Source organism: Lonchura striata, chromosome 33 (assembly GCF_050655825.1).
Source record: "Lonchura striata isolate lonStrDom1 chromosome 33, ASM5065582v1, whole genome shotgun sequence".
In the NCBI taxonomy this organism is placed as follows: Eukaryota; Metazoa; Chordata; class Aves; order Passeriformes; family Estrildidae; genus Lonchura; species Lonchura striata.
This window is the reverse complement of record NC_140735.1, coordinates 7,236,062-7,251,978: the sequence shown is the minus strand read 5'-3', so window position 1 is coordinate 7,251,978 and position 15,917 is coordinate 7,236,062. Positions and strand designations below refer to the sequence as shown.

Below are 15,917 nucleotides of genomic sequence, written 5' to 3'. Positions count from 1 at the left end.
AACTGGGACAAACTGGGACAGACTGGGATGAACTGGGACAAACTGGGACAAACTGGGACCCGCCAGGGCCTGAACTGGGACAAACTGGGACAGACTGGGATGAACTGGGACAAACTGGGACAGACTGGGATGAACTGGGACAAACTGGGACCCGCCAGGGTCTGAACTGGGACAAACTGGGACAGACTGGGACAAACTGGGACCCGCCAGGGTCTGAACTGGGACAAACTGGGACAGACTGGGACAAACTGGGACAAACTGGGATGAACTGGGACAGACTGGGATGAACTGGGACAAACTGGGACAAACTGGGATAAACTGGGACAAACTGGTTTATACTGGGACGCACCCGCGTTAAAAACCCTCCCAAAACCAGTAAAAACCTTTAAAAACCAGTAAAACCCAGTAAAACCCGGCCGGGCCCCGCCCCTTTAAGCCACGCCCCCAGAGAACGTGATGACGTCATTGACTGGCCACGCCTTTATTGGGTGGGGGGAAGGCACTGGGGGGAACTGGGATGAACTGGGATGAACTGGGACAAACTGGGATGAACTGGTTTGAACCGGTGTGTCAGATGCAGCCAGTGTGCCTCAGTTTCCCCAGCAGGCACTTGATGCTCTCCCACCCGTACAGCGCTGGGACGGACTGGGATGGACTGGGATGAACTGGGATATACTGGGATATACTGGGAAGGCACTGGGAAGGCACTGGTCAGCAGCAGGTCAGATGCGTCCGGCGTGCCTCAGTTTCCCCAGCAGGCTCTCAATGCTCTATACAGCACTGGGATGAACTGGGATGAACCGGAACAAACTGGGGTTGAACTGGGACAGACTGGGATGAACTGGTGTCAGATGCGTCCGGCGTGCCTCAGTTTCCCCAGCAGGCTCTCAATGCTCTATACAGCACCGGGACAAATCAGAACAAACTGGGACAAACCGGAACAAACTGGAGTTGAACTGGGACAGACTGGGATGAACCGGTGTCAGATGCGTCCGGCGTGCCTCAGTTTCCCCAGCAGGCTCTCCACGCTCTATACAGCACCGGGACAAATCGGAACAAACCGGAACAAACTGGGGTTGAACTGGGATGTACTGGGATATACTGGGATATACTGGGAAGGCACTGGTCAGCAGCAGGTCAGATGCGTCCGGCGTGCCTCAGTTTCCCCAGCAGGCTCTCAATGCTCTATACAGCACCGGGACAAATCGGAACAAACTGGGACAAACCGGAACAAACTGGGGTTGAACTGGGATATACTGGGATATACTGGTCTGAAGCGGGCTCAGATGTGTCCGGCGTGCCTCAGTTTCCCCAGCAGGCTCTGCATGCTCTTTACAGCACCGGGACAAATTGGAACAAACTGGGACAAACTGGGGTTGAACTGGGATATACTGGGACAGACTGGGACGAAGCGGGCTCAGATGCGTCCGGCGTGCCTCAGTTTCCCCAGCAGGCTCTCCATGCTCTATACAGCACCGGGATAAACTGGGACAAACCGGAACAAACTGGGGTTGAACTGGGATATACTGGGAAGGCACTGGGACGAAGCGGGCTCAGATGCGTCCGGCGTGCCTCAGTTTCCCCAGCAGGCTCTCCACGCTCTATACAGCACCGGGACAAATCGGAACAAACTGGGACAAACCGGAACAAACTGGGGTTGAACTGGGATATACTGGGACAGACTGGGAAGGCACTGGGATGAACCGGTGTCAGATGCGTCCGGCGTGCCTCAGTTTCCCCAGGGCGCTCTAAATCCTCTATACAGCACCGGGATGAACTGGGACAAACCGGAACAAACTGGGGTAGAACTGGGATATACTGGGATATACTGGTCTGAAGGGGGCTCAGATGCGTCCGGCGTGCCTCAGTTTCCCCAGCAGGCTCTCAATGCTCTATACAGCACCGGGATAAACCGGAACAAACTGGGACAAACCGGAACAAACTGGGGTTAAACTGGGATATACTGGGAAGGCACTGGGACGAAGCGGGCTCAGATGCGTCCGGCGTGCCTCAGTTTCCCCAGCAGGCTCTCCATGCTCTTTACAGCACTGGGACAAATTGGAACAAACTGGGACAAACTGGGGTAGAACTGGGATATACTGGGACAGACTGGGATGAAGCGGGCTCAGATGCGTCCGGCGTGCCTCAGTTTCCCCAGCAGGCTCTCAATGCTCTATACAGCACCGGGATAAACTGGGACAAACCGGAACAAACTGGGGTAGAACTGGGATATACTGGGACAGACTGGTCTGAAGCGGGCTCAGATGCGTCTGGCGTGCCTCAGTTTCCCCAGCAGGCTCTCAATGCTCTATACAGCACCGGGATGAACTGGGACAAACTGGGACAAACCAGAACAAACTGGGGTAGAACTGGGATATACTGGGATATACTGGTCTGAAGCTGGGGCAGATGCGTCTGGCGTGCCTCAGTTTCCCCAGCAGGCTCTCAATGCTCTATACAGCACTGGGACAAATCGGAACAAACTGGGACAAACCGGAACAAACTGGGGTTAAACTGGGATATACTGGGACAGACTGGGAAGGCACTGGGATGAACCGGTGTCAGATGCGTCCGGCGTGCCTCAGTTTCCCCAGCAGGCTCTCGATGCTCTATACAGCACTGGGACGAACTGGGACAAACTGGAACAAACTGGGGTTGAACTGGGATATACTGGGAAGGCACTGGGATGAACCAGTGTCAGATGCGTCCGGCGTGCCTCAGTTTCCCCAGCAGGCTCTCCACGCTCTATACAGCACCGGGATGAACTGGGACAAACTGGAACAAACTGGGGTAGAACTGGGATATACTGGGATATACTGGTCTGAAGCTGGGTCAGATGCGTCCGGCGTGCCTCAGTTTCCCCAGCAGGCTCTCAATGCTCTATACAACACTGGGACAAATCGGAACAAACTGGGACAAACTGGGGTTGAACTGGGATATACTGGGAAGGCACTGGTTTAAACCGGGGTCAGATGCATCCGGCGTGCCTCAGTTTCCCCAGCAGGCTCTCGATGCTCTATACAGCACCGTGATAAACTGGGACAAACCGGGACAAACTGGGGTTGAACTGGGATATACTGGGAAGGCACTGGTTTAAACCGGGCTCAGATGCGTCCGGCGTGCCTCAGTTTCCCCAGCAGGCTCTCGATGCTCTATACAGCACCGGGATAAACTGGGACAAACTGGGACAAACCGGAACAAACTGGGGTTGAACTGGGATATACTGGGAAGGCACTGGGACGAAGCGGGCTCAGATGCGTCCGGCGTGCCTCAGTTTCCCCAGCAGGCTCTCAATGCTCTATACAGCACCGGGATAAACTGGGACAAACTGGGACAAACCGGAACAAACTGGGGTTGAACTGGGACAGACTGGGATGAACTGGTGTCAGATGCGTCCGGCGTGCCTCAGTTTCCCCACCAGGCTCTCGATGCTCTATACAGCACCGGGACAAATCGGAACAAACCGGAACAAACTGGGGTTGAACTGGGATGTACTGGGATATACTGGGAAGGCACTGGGAAGGCACTGGTCAGCAGCAGGTCAGATGCGTCCGGCGTGCCTCAGTTTCCCCAGGGCGCTCTAAATCCTCTGTACAGCACCGGGATGAACTGGGACGAACCGGAACAAACTGGGGTAGAACTGGGATATACTGGGACAGACTGGGATGAACCGGGGTCAGATGCGTCCGGCGTGCCTCAGTTTCCCCAGCAGGCTCTCCACGCTCTCCAGCCTCTCGCCCGCCGCCCGCGGGGGCGGCTCGTGCAGCTGCAGCAGCCGCAGCCGGGGGGGCCCCGCGGGCAGCCCCAGCTCGGCCGCCGGCACCACCTGCAGCGGCTTCTTCTTGGCCTTCTGCCGCGGGGAGACGGGATTACGGGGATTTTGGGATTTTTGGGATTTTGGGGATTTTGGGGGATTTTTTGGGGTTTTTTTGGGGGTTTTTTGGGGGTTTTATGGGGATTTTTGGGGGTTTTTTGGGGGTTTTTGGGGATTTTTGGGGGTTTTTTGGGGATTTTTTGGGGATTTTTTGAGGATTTATTAGGGATTTTTACGGATTTTTTTGGGGGATTTTTTGGGGATTTTTGGGGCCGTCCCTGGATTTTTGGGGATGTTTTTTGGGGGATTTTCGGGGCTGTATCCCTGGGATTTCGGGGATGTTTTTAGGATGTTTTGGGGGGATTTTCGGGGTGATTTCGGGGATGTTTTTAGGATGTTTTTGGGGGGAATTTCGGGGCTGTACCCGGGATTTTGAGGATGTTTTTTGGGGGGAATTTCGGGGTGATTTCGGGGATGTTTTTAGGATGTTTTTGGGGGGAATTTCGGGGCTGTATCCCTGGGATTTCGGGGATGTTTTTAGGATTCTCGGGGGGATTTTCGGGGCTGTAGCCGGATTTTTGGGGATGTTTTTTGGGTGATTTTCGGGGCTGTATCCCTGGGATTTCGGGGATGTTTTTAGGATGTTTTTTGGGGGGATTTTCGGGGCTGTACCCGGGATTTTGGGGGTGTTTTTTGGGGGGAATTTCGGGGTGATTTCGGGGATGTTTTTAGGATTTTTTGGGGGGATTTTTGGGGCCATCCCCGGATTTTTGGGGATGTTTTTGGGGGATTTTCGGGGCTGTACCCGGGATTTTGGGGATGTTTTTTGGGGGGATTTTCGGGGTGATTTCTGGGATGTTTTTAGGATTCTCGGGGGGATTTTCGGGGCTGTACCCGGGATTTTGGGGATGTTTTTTGGGGGGAATTTCGGGGTGATTCCGGGGCTGTTTTTAGGATGTTTTTTGGGTGATTTTCAGGGCTGTACCCGTGATTTTGGGGATGTTTTTTTGGGGGAATTTCGGGGTGATTTCGGGGCTGCTTTTAGGGGATTTTCGGGATTTTTGGGCCCCCTCTCACCATGATGTTGGGCAGCGTGGCGTAGCGGGGCTCGTTGAGCCGCAGGTCGGCCGTCAGCACGGCCGGCAGCCGCAGCCGCAGCGTCTCCAGGCCCCCGTCCACCTCCCGCTGCACCCGCACCGCGCCCGCCTCCAGCGCCACCCGCGAGGCGAAGGTGCCCTGCGGGACCCGGAGGGACTGGGACGGACTGGGAGGGACTGGGAGGGACTGGGAGGGACTGGGAGGGAACTGGGAGGGAATGGGAGGGAACTGGGAGGGATTGGGAGGGATTGGGAGGGAACTGGGAGGGATTGGGAGGGAGTGGGAGGGAACTGGGAGGGACTGGGAGGGACTGGGAGGGACTGGGAAGGACTGGGATGGAACTGGGCGGAACTGGGATGGACTGGGACCAGTTTGGGCTGGGCTGGGACCAGTTTGGAGCAGGCCCCGCCCCATTTCCAGAGCCCATGGGGTGAATATATCCCACAATGCCCCGCGCTTTAAAGGGTGAATATATCCCACAATGCCCCGCGCTTTAAAGGGTGAATATATCCCACAATGCCCCGCGCCAAGGGGGTGAATATATCCCACAATGCCCCGCGCCAAGGGGGTGAATATATCCCACAATGCCCCGCGCCAAGGGGGTGAATATATCCCACAATGCCCCGCGCTTTAAAGGGTGAATATATCCCACAAGCCTCCGCCGCGGGGCATTGTGGGATATATCCCCCTATGCCGCGGTGCATTGTGGGATATATCCCCCCTATGCCGCGGTGCATTGTGGGATATATCCCCCCCTCCACCGCGGGGCATTGTGGGATATATCCCCCCTATGCCGCGGGGCATTGTGGGATATATCCCCCCGGGGTGGATGTATCCCATGATGCCCCGCGCGCTCTACCTGCGGCCAGTCCAACATGGCGGCCAGGAGCTGCCCGGTCTGGTTGCAATCGTCATCGATGGCCTGGGGAGGGGGGGACAGCCGATCGATAGGGGATCGATAGGTGATCTATGGGGGATTCACCCTCCCAGCGCCCGGGGGAGCCGCCTGGGGGGGATCTATAGGGGATTAATGGGCTCGATAGGGGATCAATAGGCACCTATAGATGATCTATAGAGGATTAATAGGGCTCCATAGGTTTCTATAGGGTATCCCTAGGGATTAATAGGGATCAATAAGGATCAATAGGGATCAAAAGGGATCAATAGGGGATCAATAGGGATCAACAGGGATCAGTAGGGATCAATAGCGATCAGTTGGGGCTCGATCAGTTTCTATAGGGATTAATAGGGAACCAATAGGGATAAATAGGGGATCAATAGGGAACCAATACGGATCAATAAGGATCAATAGCGATCAGTAGGGGATCTATAGGGCTCCATAGGTTTCTATAGGGATCCATAGGGATTAATAGGGAACCAATAGGGATCAATAGGGAACCAATAAGGATCGATAGGGAGCAATAGGGATCAATACAGATCGATAGGGGATCAATAGGGGATGAATACGGATCAATAGCGATCAGTAGGGGATCTATAGGACTCTATAGGTTTCTACACGGATCCATAAGGATTAATAGGGAACCAATAGGGATCAATAGGGGATCAGTAGGGATCAATAGGGAATAAATAGGGATCAATAGGGACCTATATGGATCAATAGGGATCGATGGGGGATCTATAGGGCTCCATCAGTTTCTATAGGGATCCATAGGGATTAGAAGGGAACCTATAGGGATAGACAGGGGATCAATGGGGAATCAACAGGGAACCAATACGGATCAATAAGGATCAATATGGATCAATAGCGATCGATAGGGGATCTATAGGGCTCCATCAGTTTCTATAGGGATCCATAGGCACTAATAGGGAACCTGTAGGGATAGATAGGGGATCAATGGGGAGTCAATAGGGAACCAATAGGGATCAATAGGGAACCAATATGGATCAATCAGGATCAATAGCGATCGATAGGGGATCTATAGGACTCCATAGGTTTCTATAGGGATCCATAGGCACTAATAGGGAACCTATAGGGATAGATAGGGGATCAATAGGGAATCAACAGGGAACCGATAGGGATCAATAGGGAACCAATACGGATCAATAAGGATCAATAGGGATCAATAGCGATCAGTAGAGGATCTACAGGGCTCCATAGGTTTCTATAGGGCTCCATAGGGATTAGAAGGGAACCTATAGGGATAGACAGGGGATCAATGGGGAATCAACAGGCAGCCGATAGGGATCAATAGGGAACCGATAGGGGATCGATAGGGATCAATAGCCCCGCCTCACCTGCTTGCCCAGCAGCACCAGCTGCGGCTGCAGCTGCCGCGCCAGCGCCGCCAGCGCCGCGGCCGCCTCGCGGGGCCCCGCGGCCGCGCCCTCGGCCAGCTCGGCCAGCACCGCCCGGTCGGCGCCCATGGCCAGGGCCGTGCGCAGCGTCTCCTGCGGCGGGGAAGGGGTTAACGGAATTTACCGAAATTGGCAAAATTCACCCCAGAAACGGAACAAAAACGGGCAAAAACGGCCCGAAAATAACAAAAATAACCCCAGAAACAGCCCAAATCAGGGCCGTGCGCAGCGTCTCCTGCGGGAGGGAAGGGGTTAACGGAATTTACCGAAATTGGCAAAATTCACCCCAAAAATGGGGCAGAAACGGCAAAAAACGGTACAAAAATGGCCAAAAACGGGCCAAAAATGGCCCAAAATAGCCCAAATCAGGGCCGTGCGCAGCGTCTCCTGCGGCAGGGAAGGGGTTAATGAAATGTGCCGAAATTGGCAAAATTCACCCCAAAAACGGAACAAAAATGGACAAAAACGGCCAAAAAACGGCCTAAAACGGGCCAAAAATGGCCCAAAATAGCCCAAATCAGGGCCGTGCGCAGCGTCTCCTGCGGGAGAGAAGGGGTTAATGAAATGTGCCGAAATTGGTAAAATTCACCCCAAAAACGGCACAAAAATGGCACAAAAATGGGCAAAAACGGCCCAAAAATAACCAAAATAACCCCAAAAATTCCCCAAAATTCAGGTTCTCCTCGGGGAGGAAGGGGTTAACAAAACACACCGAAATGGGAGGAAATCGCCCCAAAATTGGCCAAAACAACCCAAAAACAACCCAAAAATGACTCCAAAAATACTCAAAAAACAACATTTTCAACGCCCCAAAAACGCCCCAAAAATCCCCAAAATAAACCGACCAAAAAAATGCCCCAAAAATACCCAAAATTGCCCCAAAAATCCCCGAAATAACCCCAAAAAAACGGCAAAAAACCAAAAAAAGGCTCAAAATGACCCAAAAACGCCCAAACCCCAAAATTCCCCCGATGTGCCTCAGTTTCCCCCAATGTGCCTCAGTTTCCCCCAATGTGCCTCAGTTTCCCCCAATGTGCCTCAGTTTCCCCCGTTTTTTCCCATTTTTTCCCCGTTTTTTCCCCAGTTTTCCCCTCCAGGTGCCCCCAGGTGTGCCCAGGTGTGCCCAGGTGTGCCCAGGTGTGCCCAAACCCCAAAATTCCCCCAATGTGCCTCAGTTTCCCCCAATGTGCCTCAGTTTCCCCCAATGTGCCTCAGTTTCCCTCCGTTTTTTCCCATTTTCCCCCCGTTTTTCCTCATTTTTTCCCCGTTTTTTCCCGAATTTTCCCCTCCAGGTGCCCCCAGGTGTGCCCAGGTGTGCCCAGGTGTGCCCAGGTCCCCAAACCCCAAAATTCCCCCAATGTGCCTCAGTTTCCCTCAATGTGCCTCAGTTTCCCTCAATGTGCCTCAGTTTCCCTCCCATTTCCCCCATTTCCCCCATTTTTTCCCCGTTTTTTCCCATTTTTTCCCCGTTTTTTCCCCAATTTCCCCTCCAGGTGCCCCCAGGTGCCCCCAGGTGTGCCCAGGTGTGCCCAAACCCCAAAATTCCCCCAATCTGCCTCAGTTTCCCCCAATGTGCCTCAGTTTCCCCCAATGTGCCTCAGTTTCCCTCCCATTTCCCCCGTTTTTCCCCGTTTTTTCCCCAATTTCCCCTCCAGGTGCCCCCAGGTGTGCCCAGGTGTGCCCAGGTGTGCCCAAACCCCAAAATTCCCCCAATGTGCCTCAGTTTCCCTCCCATTTCCCCCATTTCCCCCCCGTTTTTCCCCATTTTCTCCCATTTTCTCCCCGTTTTTTCCCCAATTTCCCCTCCAGGTGCCCCCAGGTGTGCCCAGGTGCCCCCAGGTGAGCCCAGGTGTGCCCAGGTGCCCAAACCTCAAAATTCCCCCAATCTGCCTCAGTTTCCCCCAATGTGCCTCAGTTTCCCTCCCATTTCCCCCCATTTTTCTCCGTTTTTTCCCATTTTTTCCCCAGTTTTCCCCTCCAGGTGTGCCCAGGTGTGCCCAGGTGTGCCCAGGTGCCCAAACCCCAAAATTCCCCCAATGTGCCTCAGTTTCCCCCAATGTGCCTCAGTTTCCCCCAATGTGCCTCAGTTTCCCTCCCATTTCCCCCATTTTTCCCCATTTTTCCCATTTTCTCCCCGTTTTTTCCCCAATTTCCCCCTCCAGCTGCCCCCAGGTGTGCCCAGGTGTGCCCAGGTGCCCCCAGGTGCCCAAACCCCAAAATTCCCCCAATGTGCCTCAGTTTCCCCCAATGTGCCTCAGTTTCCCTCCCATTTCCCCCATTTCCCCCATTTTTTCCCCGTTTTTTCCCATTTTTTCCCCGTTTTTTCCCCAATTTCCCCCTCCAGCTGCCCCCAGGTGTGCCCAGGTGTGCCCAGGTGCGCCCAGGTGCCCAAAATTCCCCCGATGTGCCTCAGTTTCCCCTAATGTGCCTCAGTTTCCCTCAGGTTTTCCCCATTTTTCCCCGTTTTTTCCCCGTTTCTCCCCGTTTTTTCCCCAGTTTCCCCCTCCAGCTGCCCCCAGGTGTGCCCAGGTGTGCCCAGGTGCCCCCAGGTGCCCCTCACCTGGCTGGCCCTGGTGCCCAGCGTGGCCACCACCACCTCGGCGGCGGCGCCGGCCTCGCGCAGGCGCACGGCCTCCTCCAGGGCGATCTCGCAGAAGGGGTTCAGCGAGTGCTTCACGCCCTGCGTCTGCACCGCCGCCCCGCCCGGCGCCACGCGCACCTGCGGGCGCACCTGGCGCAGGTGAGGGCGCCGCCGCCGCCCGCGGGGTTTGGGGGGGGGGTTTGGGGGGTTTTTTGGGGGGATTTTGGGGGGATTTGGGGGATTTTAGGGGGGGTTTTAGGGGTGGGTAGGTGGGTAAAGGTGGGTACAGGTGTGCCCAGGTGTGCCCAGGTGTGCCCAGGTGAGTTCTCTCCGCCCCAGATTGAAAACAGCCCCAGGATTTTGGAGATTTTTGGCAATTTTGGGGGGATTTTTGGCATTTCTTGGGGAATTTTGGGGATTTTAGGGGGGTTGGTAGGTGGGTACAGGTGTGCCCAGGTGTGCCCAGGTGTGCCCAGGTGAGTTCTCTCCACCCCAAACTAAAAATGGCCCCAGGATTTTGGGGATTTTTGGCAATTTTGGGGGAATTTTGGGGATTTTAGGGGGGCTTTAGGGGTGGGTAGGTGGGTACAGGTGTGCCCAGGTGTGCCCAGGTGTGCCCAGGTGTGCACAGGTGAGTTCTCTCCACCCCAGATTGAAAACGGCCCCAGGATTTTGGGGATTTTTGGCAATTTTGGGGGAATTTTGGGGATTTTAGGGGGGGTTTGGGGGGTTTGGGGGGTGGGTACAGGTGTGCCCAGGTGTGCCCAGGTGTGCCCAGGTGAGTTCTCTCCACCCCAGACTAAAAACGCTCCCAGGATTTTGGGGATTTTTGGGGATTTTTTGGGGTTTTTTTTTGTGTTTTCCGGTGTTTTTATGGGGTTTTTTGGGCTTTTTTCGGTGGTTTTGGGCTTTTTTTTTTTTGTATTTTTGGTATTTTTGGCCTTTCTGCTGTTTTTTGAGGGGTTTTTGGCTTTTTTGGGGATTTTTGGGGGTATTTTTGGGGATTTTTTGGGGGATTTCGGGGTCCCGCAGTGGGAGGGGCTCGGGGGTGCCCAGGTGTGCCCAGGTGTGCCCCATGACTAAAATTCAGGATTTGGGGATTTTTGGGGTATTTTGCTGGGTTTTTTGTATTTTTTAGGGGTTTTTCTGTATTTTACGGTGTTTTTATGGGTTTTTTGGCCAGTTTTGGTGTTTCTTGGGGGATTTTTGGGGCTTTTTTGGGTATTTTTGCTGTTTTTTGAGGGGGTTTTTGGCTTTTTTGGGGGTTTTTTGGGGATTTTTTTGGGGATTTTTTGGGGGATTTCGGGGGTCCCGCGGTGGGAGGCGCTCGGGGGTGCCCCCAGCTGTGCCCAGCTGTGCCCAGGTGCGCCCAGGTGTGCCCAGGTGCGCCCAGGTGCGCCCTTACCTTGACGGCGAAGTCAATGACGCGCTTGACCCCCACGAGCACGCGCAGCGCCGCCATGGCTGCCCCGCTGGCCACGCCCACCGCCACGCCTCCCGGTGACGTCACCGCCAGCTAAGCCACGCCCACAACCCCGCCACCGCAACGTCATCCTCGCGGATAAGCCACGCCCATTTATGCAAATACGCTCCAAAGACACGCCCCCTCGCTAAAGCCACGCCCCCTGGCGGGACGCGGCGCCGAGGGGCGTGGCCTGGGCGCGTCACGTGACGGGAAGAGGCGCCCGGGTGGGTTTTTTTGGGGGAATTTTTGGGTTTTTTGGGGATTTTGGGGTTTTTTGGGGGGTTTTTTGGGGGGTTTTGGGGATATTTGAGGGGTTTGGGGTTTTTTTTGGGGGGGTTGGGGATTTTTGGGGGTTTTGGGGACCTTTGGTGGGTTTTGGGGGTTTTTTGGGGGTTTTGGGGGTTTTTTTGGGATTTTGGGGAATTTTGGGGGGGTTTGGGGGTCTTTAGGGGGTTTTGGGGGTTTTTTGAAGGTTTTTGGGGATTTTGGGAGATTTTAAAGTTTTTTTGGGGGGGATTTTGGGGGTTTTGAGGTTTTTGGAGATTTGGGGGTTTTGGGGATTTTGGGGTTTTTTTGGGGTGGCTTTAGGGATTTTTGGTGGGTTTTGGGGGATTTTGGGGAATTTTAGGGATTTTTGGGGGAGGTTTGGGGATCTTTGGGGGATTTTGGGGATTTTTGGGAATTTTGTGGGTTTTTGGGGGGGATTTTGGGGGTTTTGGGGCTTTGGGGAATTTTGGGGTTTTTTTGGGGTGGCTTTAGGGATTTTTGGGGTTGTTTTGGGGGATTTTGGGGTTTTTTGGGGATTTTTGGAGGGGGTTTGGGGATCTTTGGGGGGTTTTGGAGGTTTTGGGTTATTTTAGAGGTTTTGGGGTGGTTTTGGGGATTTTTTGGGATTTCGGGGGGATTTTTGGGGAATATTTTGCAGTTTTTTTTGGTTTTGGGGATTTTTTTGGCATTTCTGCATTTTCAGAGATTTCTTTGGAATTTTTTGGGATTTTCGGGGAGATTTTTTTTTCTTTTGTCTTTCGGGGATTTTTTGCGTCCTTTTTTAAATTTTTGGGATTTTTTTTATCTTTTTTTGGGGATTTTTTTTCTTTTTTTGGGGATTTTTTTTTCTTTTTTCTATTTTTTGGGGGATTCGGGGATTTTTTGGGGCGGATTTTTGGGGGTTGTTGGGATTTTTTTTATAATTTTTTGTGATTTTTTTTTTTTTGGTTTTTCGGGATTTTTGTGGGTGGGGGTTGTGTTTTTGGTATTTTTGGTGGTTTTGGTGTTTTTGTGATTTTTTTTTAATTATTTTTGTATGTTTTGTGATTTTTTTGGTGATTTTTTGCTGATTTTTTTGGTGATTTTTGGGGTTTTTTTTGGTCTTTCCACGAGCAATAAACACCTGCACACACCTGGCCGAGTCACCTGTGCCTTTATTTGGGGGGGGGGGAGGGGAGGGGATCGAGTCCAGGGGTGGGGGAGGGGCCCAGGTGTGCCCAGGTGAGTCCCAGGTGAGTTCCAGGTGTGCCCAGGTGAGTTCCAGGTGTGCCCAGGTGAGTTCCAGGTGTGCCCAGGTAAATTCCAGGTGTGCCCTGGGGTGCCCAGGTGAGTTCCAGGTGTGTTCCAGGTGTGCCCAGCTGTGCCCAGGTGAGTTCCAGGTGTGCCCAGGTAAATTCCAGGTGTGCCCAGGTGAGTTCCAGGTGAGTTCCAGGTGTGCCCAGGTGAGTTCCAGGTGAGTTCCAGGTATCCAAGGTGCCCCCAGGTGTGCTCAGGTGAGTTCCAGGTGTGCCCAGGTAAATTCCAGATGTGCCCAGGTGTGCCCAGGTGTGCTCAGGTGAGTTCCAGGTGAGTTCCAGGTGTGCCCAGGTGAGTTCCAGGTGTGCCCAGGTAAATTCCAGATGTGCCCAGGTGTGCCCAGGTGTGTTCCAGGTGTGCCCAGGTAAATTCCAGATGTGCCCAGGTGTGCCCAGGTGTGCTCAGGTGAGTTCCAGGTGTGCCCAGGTAAATTCCAGATGTGCCCAGGTGTGCTCAGGTGAGTTCCAGGTGTGCCCAGGTAAATTCCAGGGGTGCCCAGGTGAGTTCCAGGTGTGCCCAGGTGAGATCCAGGTGTGTTCCAGGTGTGCCCAGGTGTGCCTCTCAGTAGTAGAGCTCCCGATCCCACCAACCTGGGAGGGGAAAGAACCCGGACAGGTGAGGGGCGGGGCACCCCCAGGTGTGCCCAGGTGCCCCCAGGTGTGCCCAGGTATCCCCCAGGTACCCCCTGGGTGTGCCCAGGGGTGCTCAGGTGTATCCCAGGTGTATCTCAGCTATGCCCAGGTGTGCCCCAGGTGTGCCCAGGTACCCCCCAGGTGTGCCCAGGTGTGCCCAGCTGTCCCCAGCTGTCTCCAGGTGTGCCCAGGTGTGCCCAGCTGTCCCCAGGTGTGCCAGGTGTGTGCCCAGGTGTATCCCAGCTGTGCCCAGGTGTGTGCCCAGGTGTGTCACTCACTGCCCGGGTGCCCCCAGGTGTGTACCCCAGCTGTGCCCAGGTACCCCAGGTGCCCCCAGGTGTGCCCAGGTGTGCCCAGGTGTGTATCCCAGGTGTGCCCAGGTGTGCTCAGGTGCCCTCCCAGCTGTGCCCAGCTGTCCCCAGGTGCCCCCAGGTGTGCCCAGGTGTGCCCAGGTGTGTCACTCACTGCCCGGGCGTCTCCTCACGCCGAGTTTCCGGATCTCGTCGTAGACGAGGATGAGGAGGCCGAAGGGCATCGGCACCAACCACCACTGGAACCTGGGGGGGCACACCTGGGCAGGTGAGGCGGGGGTACCCCGGCGTGCCCCAGGGGTGCCCAGGTGTGCCCAGGTGTGTGCTCAGCTGGTTTTTGGGGTGCCCAGGTGTGTGCCCAGGTGGTTTTGAGTGGTGCCCAGGTGATTTTGGGGGTCCTCAGGTGGTTTTGGGGGTGCCCAGGTGTGCCCAGGTGTTTTTGGGGGTGCCCAGGTGTGCCCAGGTGGTTTTGAGGTGGTGCCCAGGTGGTTCTGGGGGTCCTCAGGTCGTTTTGGGGGTGCCCAGGTGTGCCCAGGTGTGTGCCCAGGTGGTTTTGGCGTGGTTCACAGGTGGTTTTGGGAGTGCCCAGGTGTGCCCAGGGGTGCTCAGGTGGTTTTGGGGTGGTGCCCAGGTGTGCCCAGGTGTTTTTGGGGGTGCCCAGGTGTGCCCAGGTGCATTGGGGTGGTTCACAGGTGTTTATGGGGGTTCCAAGGTGTGCCCAGGTGGTTTTGGGGGTGCCTCAGGTGTGCCCAGGTGCATTGGGGTGGTTCACAGGTGGTTTTGGGGGTTCCAAGGTGTGCCCAGGTGGTTTTGGGGGTGCCTCAGGTGTGCCCAGGTGCATTGGGGTGGTTCACAGGTGGTTTTGGGGGTGCCCAGGAGGTTTTGGGGGTGCCCAGGTGTGCCCAGGTGCATTGGGGTGGTTCACAGGTGGTTTTGGGGGTTCCAAGGTGTGCCCAGGTGGTTTTCGGGTGGTGCCCAGGTGTTTTTGGGAGTGCCCAGGTGTGCCCAGGGGTGCTCAGGTGTTTTTGGGGCTGCCCAGGTGTGCCCAGGTGCATTGGGGTGGTTCCCAGGTGTTTTTGGGACTGCCCAGGTGTTCCCAGGGGTGCTCAGGTGGTTTTGGGGTGGTGCCCAGGTGTGCCCAGGTGTTTTTGGGGGTGCCCAGGTGTGCCCAGGTGCATTGGGGTGGTTCACAGGTGGTTTTGGGGTGGTTCCCAGGAGGTTTTGGGGGTGCCCAGGTGTGCCCAGGTGTGCCCAGGTGTGTGCCCAGGTGATTTTGGGGTGGTTCCCAGGAGGTTTTGGGGGTGCCCGGGTGTGCCCAGGTGTGCCCAGGTGTGCCCAGGTGTGCGGGCTCACCTGATGGGCATGAAGTTGAAGACGTTGGGCATCCCCGGGCAGTAGCAGAGGAAGCAGCCGATGCACACCTGGAACACGATGGCCACCAGCAGCGTGCGGTTCCTGAAACGCACCTGAGTGTCACCGGTGTGACGTCATCAGCTGTGTGACGTCATCACCTGTGCGACATCATCACCTGTGTCACCTGTGTGACGTCACCTGTGTCACCTGTGTGACGTCATCACCTGTGTGACATCACCTGTGTCACCTGAGCTACCTGTGACACCAGCAGCGTGCGGTTCCTGAAACGCACCTGAGTGTCACCTGTGTGACGTCATCACCTGTGTGACATCACCTGTATGACATCACCTGTGTCACCTGTGTGACGTCATCACCTGTGTCACCTGAGCTACCTGTGACACCAGCAGCGTGCGGTTCCTGAAACACACCTGAGTGTCACCTGTGTGACGTCATCACCTGTGTGACATCATCACCTGTGTCACCTGTGTACCATCATCACCTGTGTGACATCACCTGTGTGACCTGAGCGTCACCTGAGTGTCACCTGTGTGACGCCATCACCTGTGTGACATCATCACCTGTGTCACCTGTGTGACATCATCACCTGTGTGACATCACCTGTGTCACCTGAGCGTCACCTGAGTGTCACCTGTGTGACGTCATCACCTGTGTGATGTCATCACCTGTGTGACATCATCTGTGTCAGCTGTGTCACCTGTGTGACATCATCACCTGTGTGACGTCATCACCTGTGTTACATCATCACCTGTGTCACCTGTGTGAC

At 55.0% G+C, this 15,917-nt stretch overlaps 2 protein-coding genes across 3 annotated transcripts in view; both read right to left on the bottom strand.

Annotated features, from left to right (window-relative positions):
- Nucleotides 1–2,079: 2,079 nt before the first annotated feature.
- On the bottom strand, nucleotides 2,080–11,371 carry ETFB (electron transfer flavoprotein subunit beta). 2 transcript variants are annotated; one of them, XM_077789800.2, is made up of 6 exons: nucleotides 11,215–11,371; nucleotides 9,789–9,947; nucleotides 7,169–7,321; nucleotides 5,772–5,834; nucleotides 4,892–5,050; nucleotides 2,080–3,850 (listed from the first exon to the last, which is right to left on the bottom strand). In XM_077789800.2, the coding sequence occupies exons 1-6, from the start codon at nucleotides 11,269–11,271 to the stop codon at nucleotides 3,677–3,679; spliced, it is 765 nt and encodes a 254-aa protein (XP_077645926.2). In that variant the 5' UTR covers nucleotides 11,272–11,371; the 3' UTR covers nucleotides 2,080–3,676. The 2 variants fall into 2 exon arrangements, with proteins under 2 accessions (XP_077645926.2, XP_085420579.1); XM_085564453.1 differs by having other exon boundaries at nucleotides 9,789–9,959; nucleotides 11,215–11,341.
- Nucleotides 11,372–12,515: 1,144 nt separating this feature from the next.
- The window catches only part of LOC110483038 (potassium-transporting ATPase alpha chain 1), a 38,879-nt gene continuing 35,477 nt past the window's right edge, over nucleotides 12,516–15,917 (bottom strand). The window contains exons 20-22 of the mRNA XM_085564533.1: nucleotides 15,134–15,235; nucleotides 13,935–14,026; nucleotides 12,516–13,427 (exon numbers count right to left, since the gene is read on the bottom strand). Of these exons, the coding sequence (XP_085420659.1) occupies nucleotides 13,399–13,427; nucleotides 13,935–14,026; nucleotides 15,134–15,235 (223 nt within the window). The 3' untranslated portion in view covers nucleotides 12,516–13,398. The remainder of the gene's footprint in view (nucleotides 13,428–13,934; nucleotides 14,027–15,133; nucleotides 15,236–15,917) is intronic.

Bases quoted from the DNA above. Each gene is read 5' to 3' on its own strand.
- ETFB (XM_085564453.1), bottom strand. From the start codon at position 11,271: ATGGCGGCGCTGCGCGTGCTCGTGGGGGTCAAGCGCGTCATTGACTTC. The intron at 9,960-11,214 runs GTAAGGGCGCAC...CACCTGCGCCAG, and splicing joins TCATTGACTTCGCCGTCAAG to GTGCGCCCGCAGGTGCGCGT. The intron at 7,322-9,788 runs GTGAGGGGCACC...TCCCCGCCGCAG, and splicing joins TGGGCACCAGGGCCAGCCAG to GAGACGCTGCGCACGGCCCT.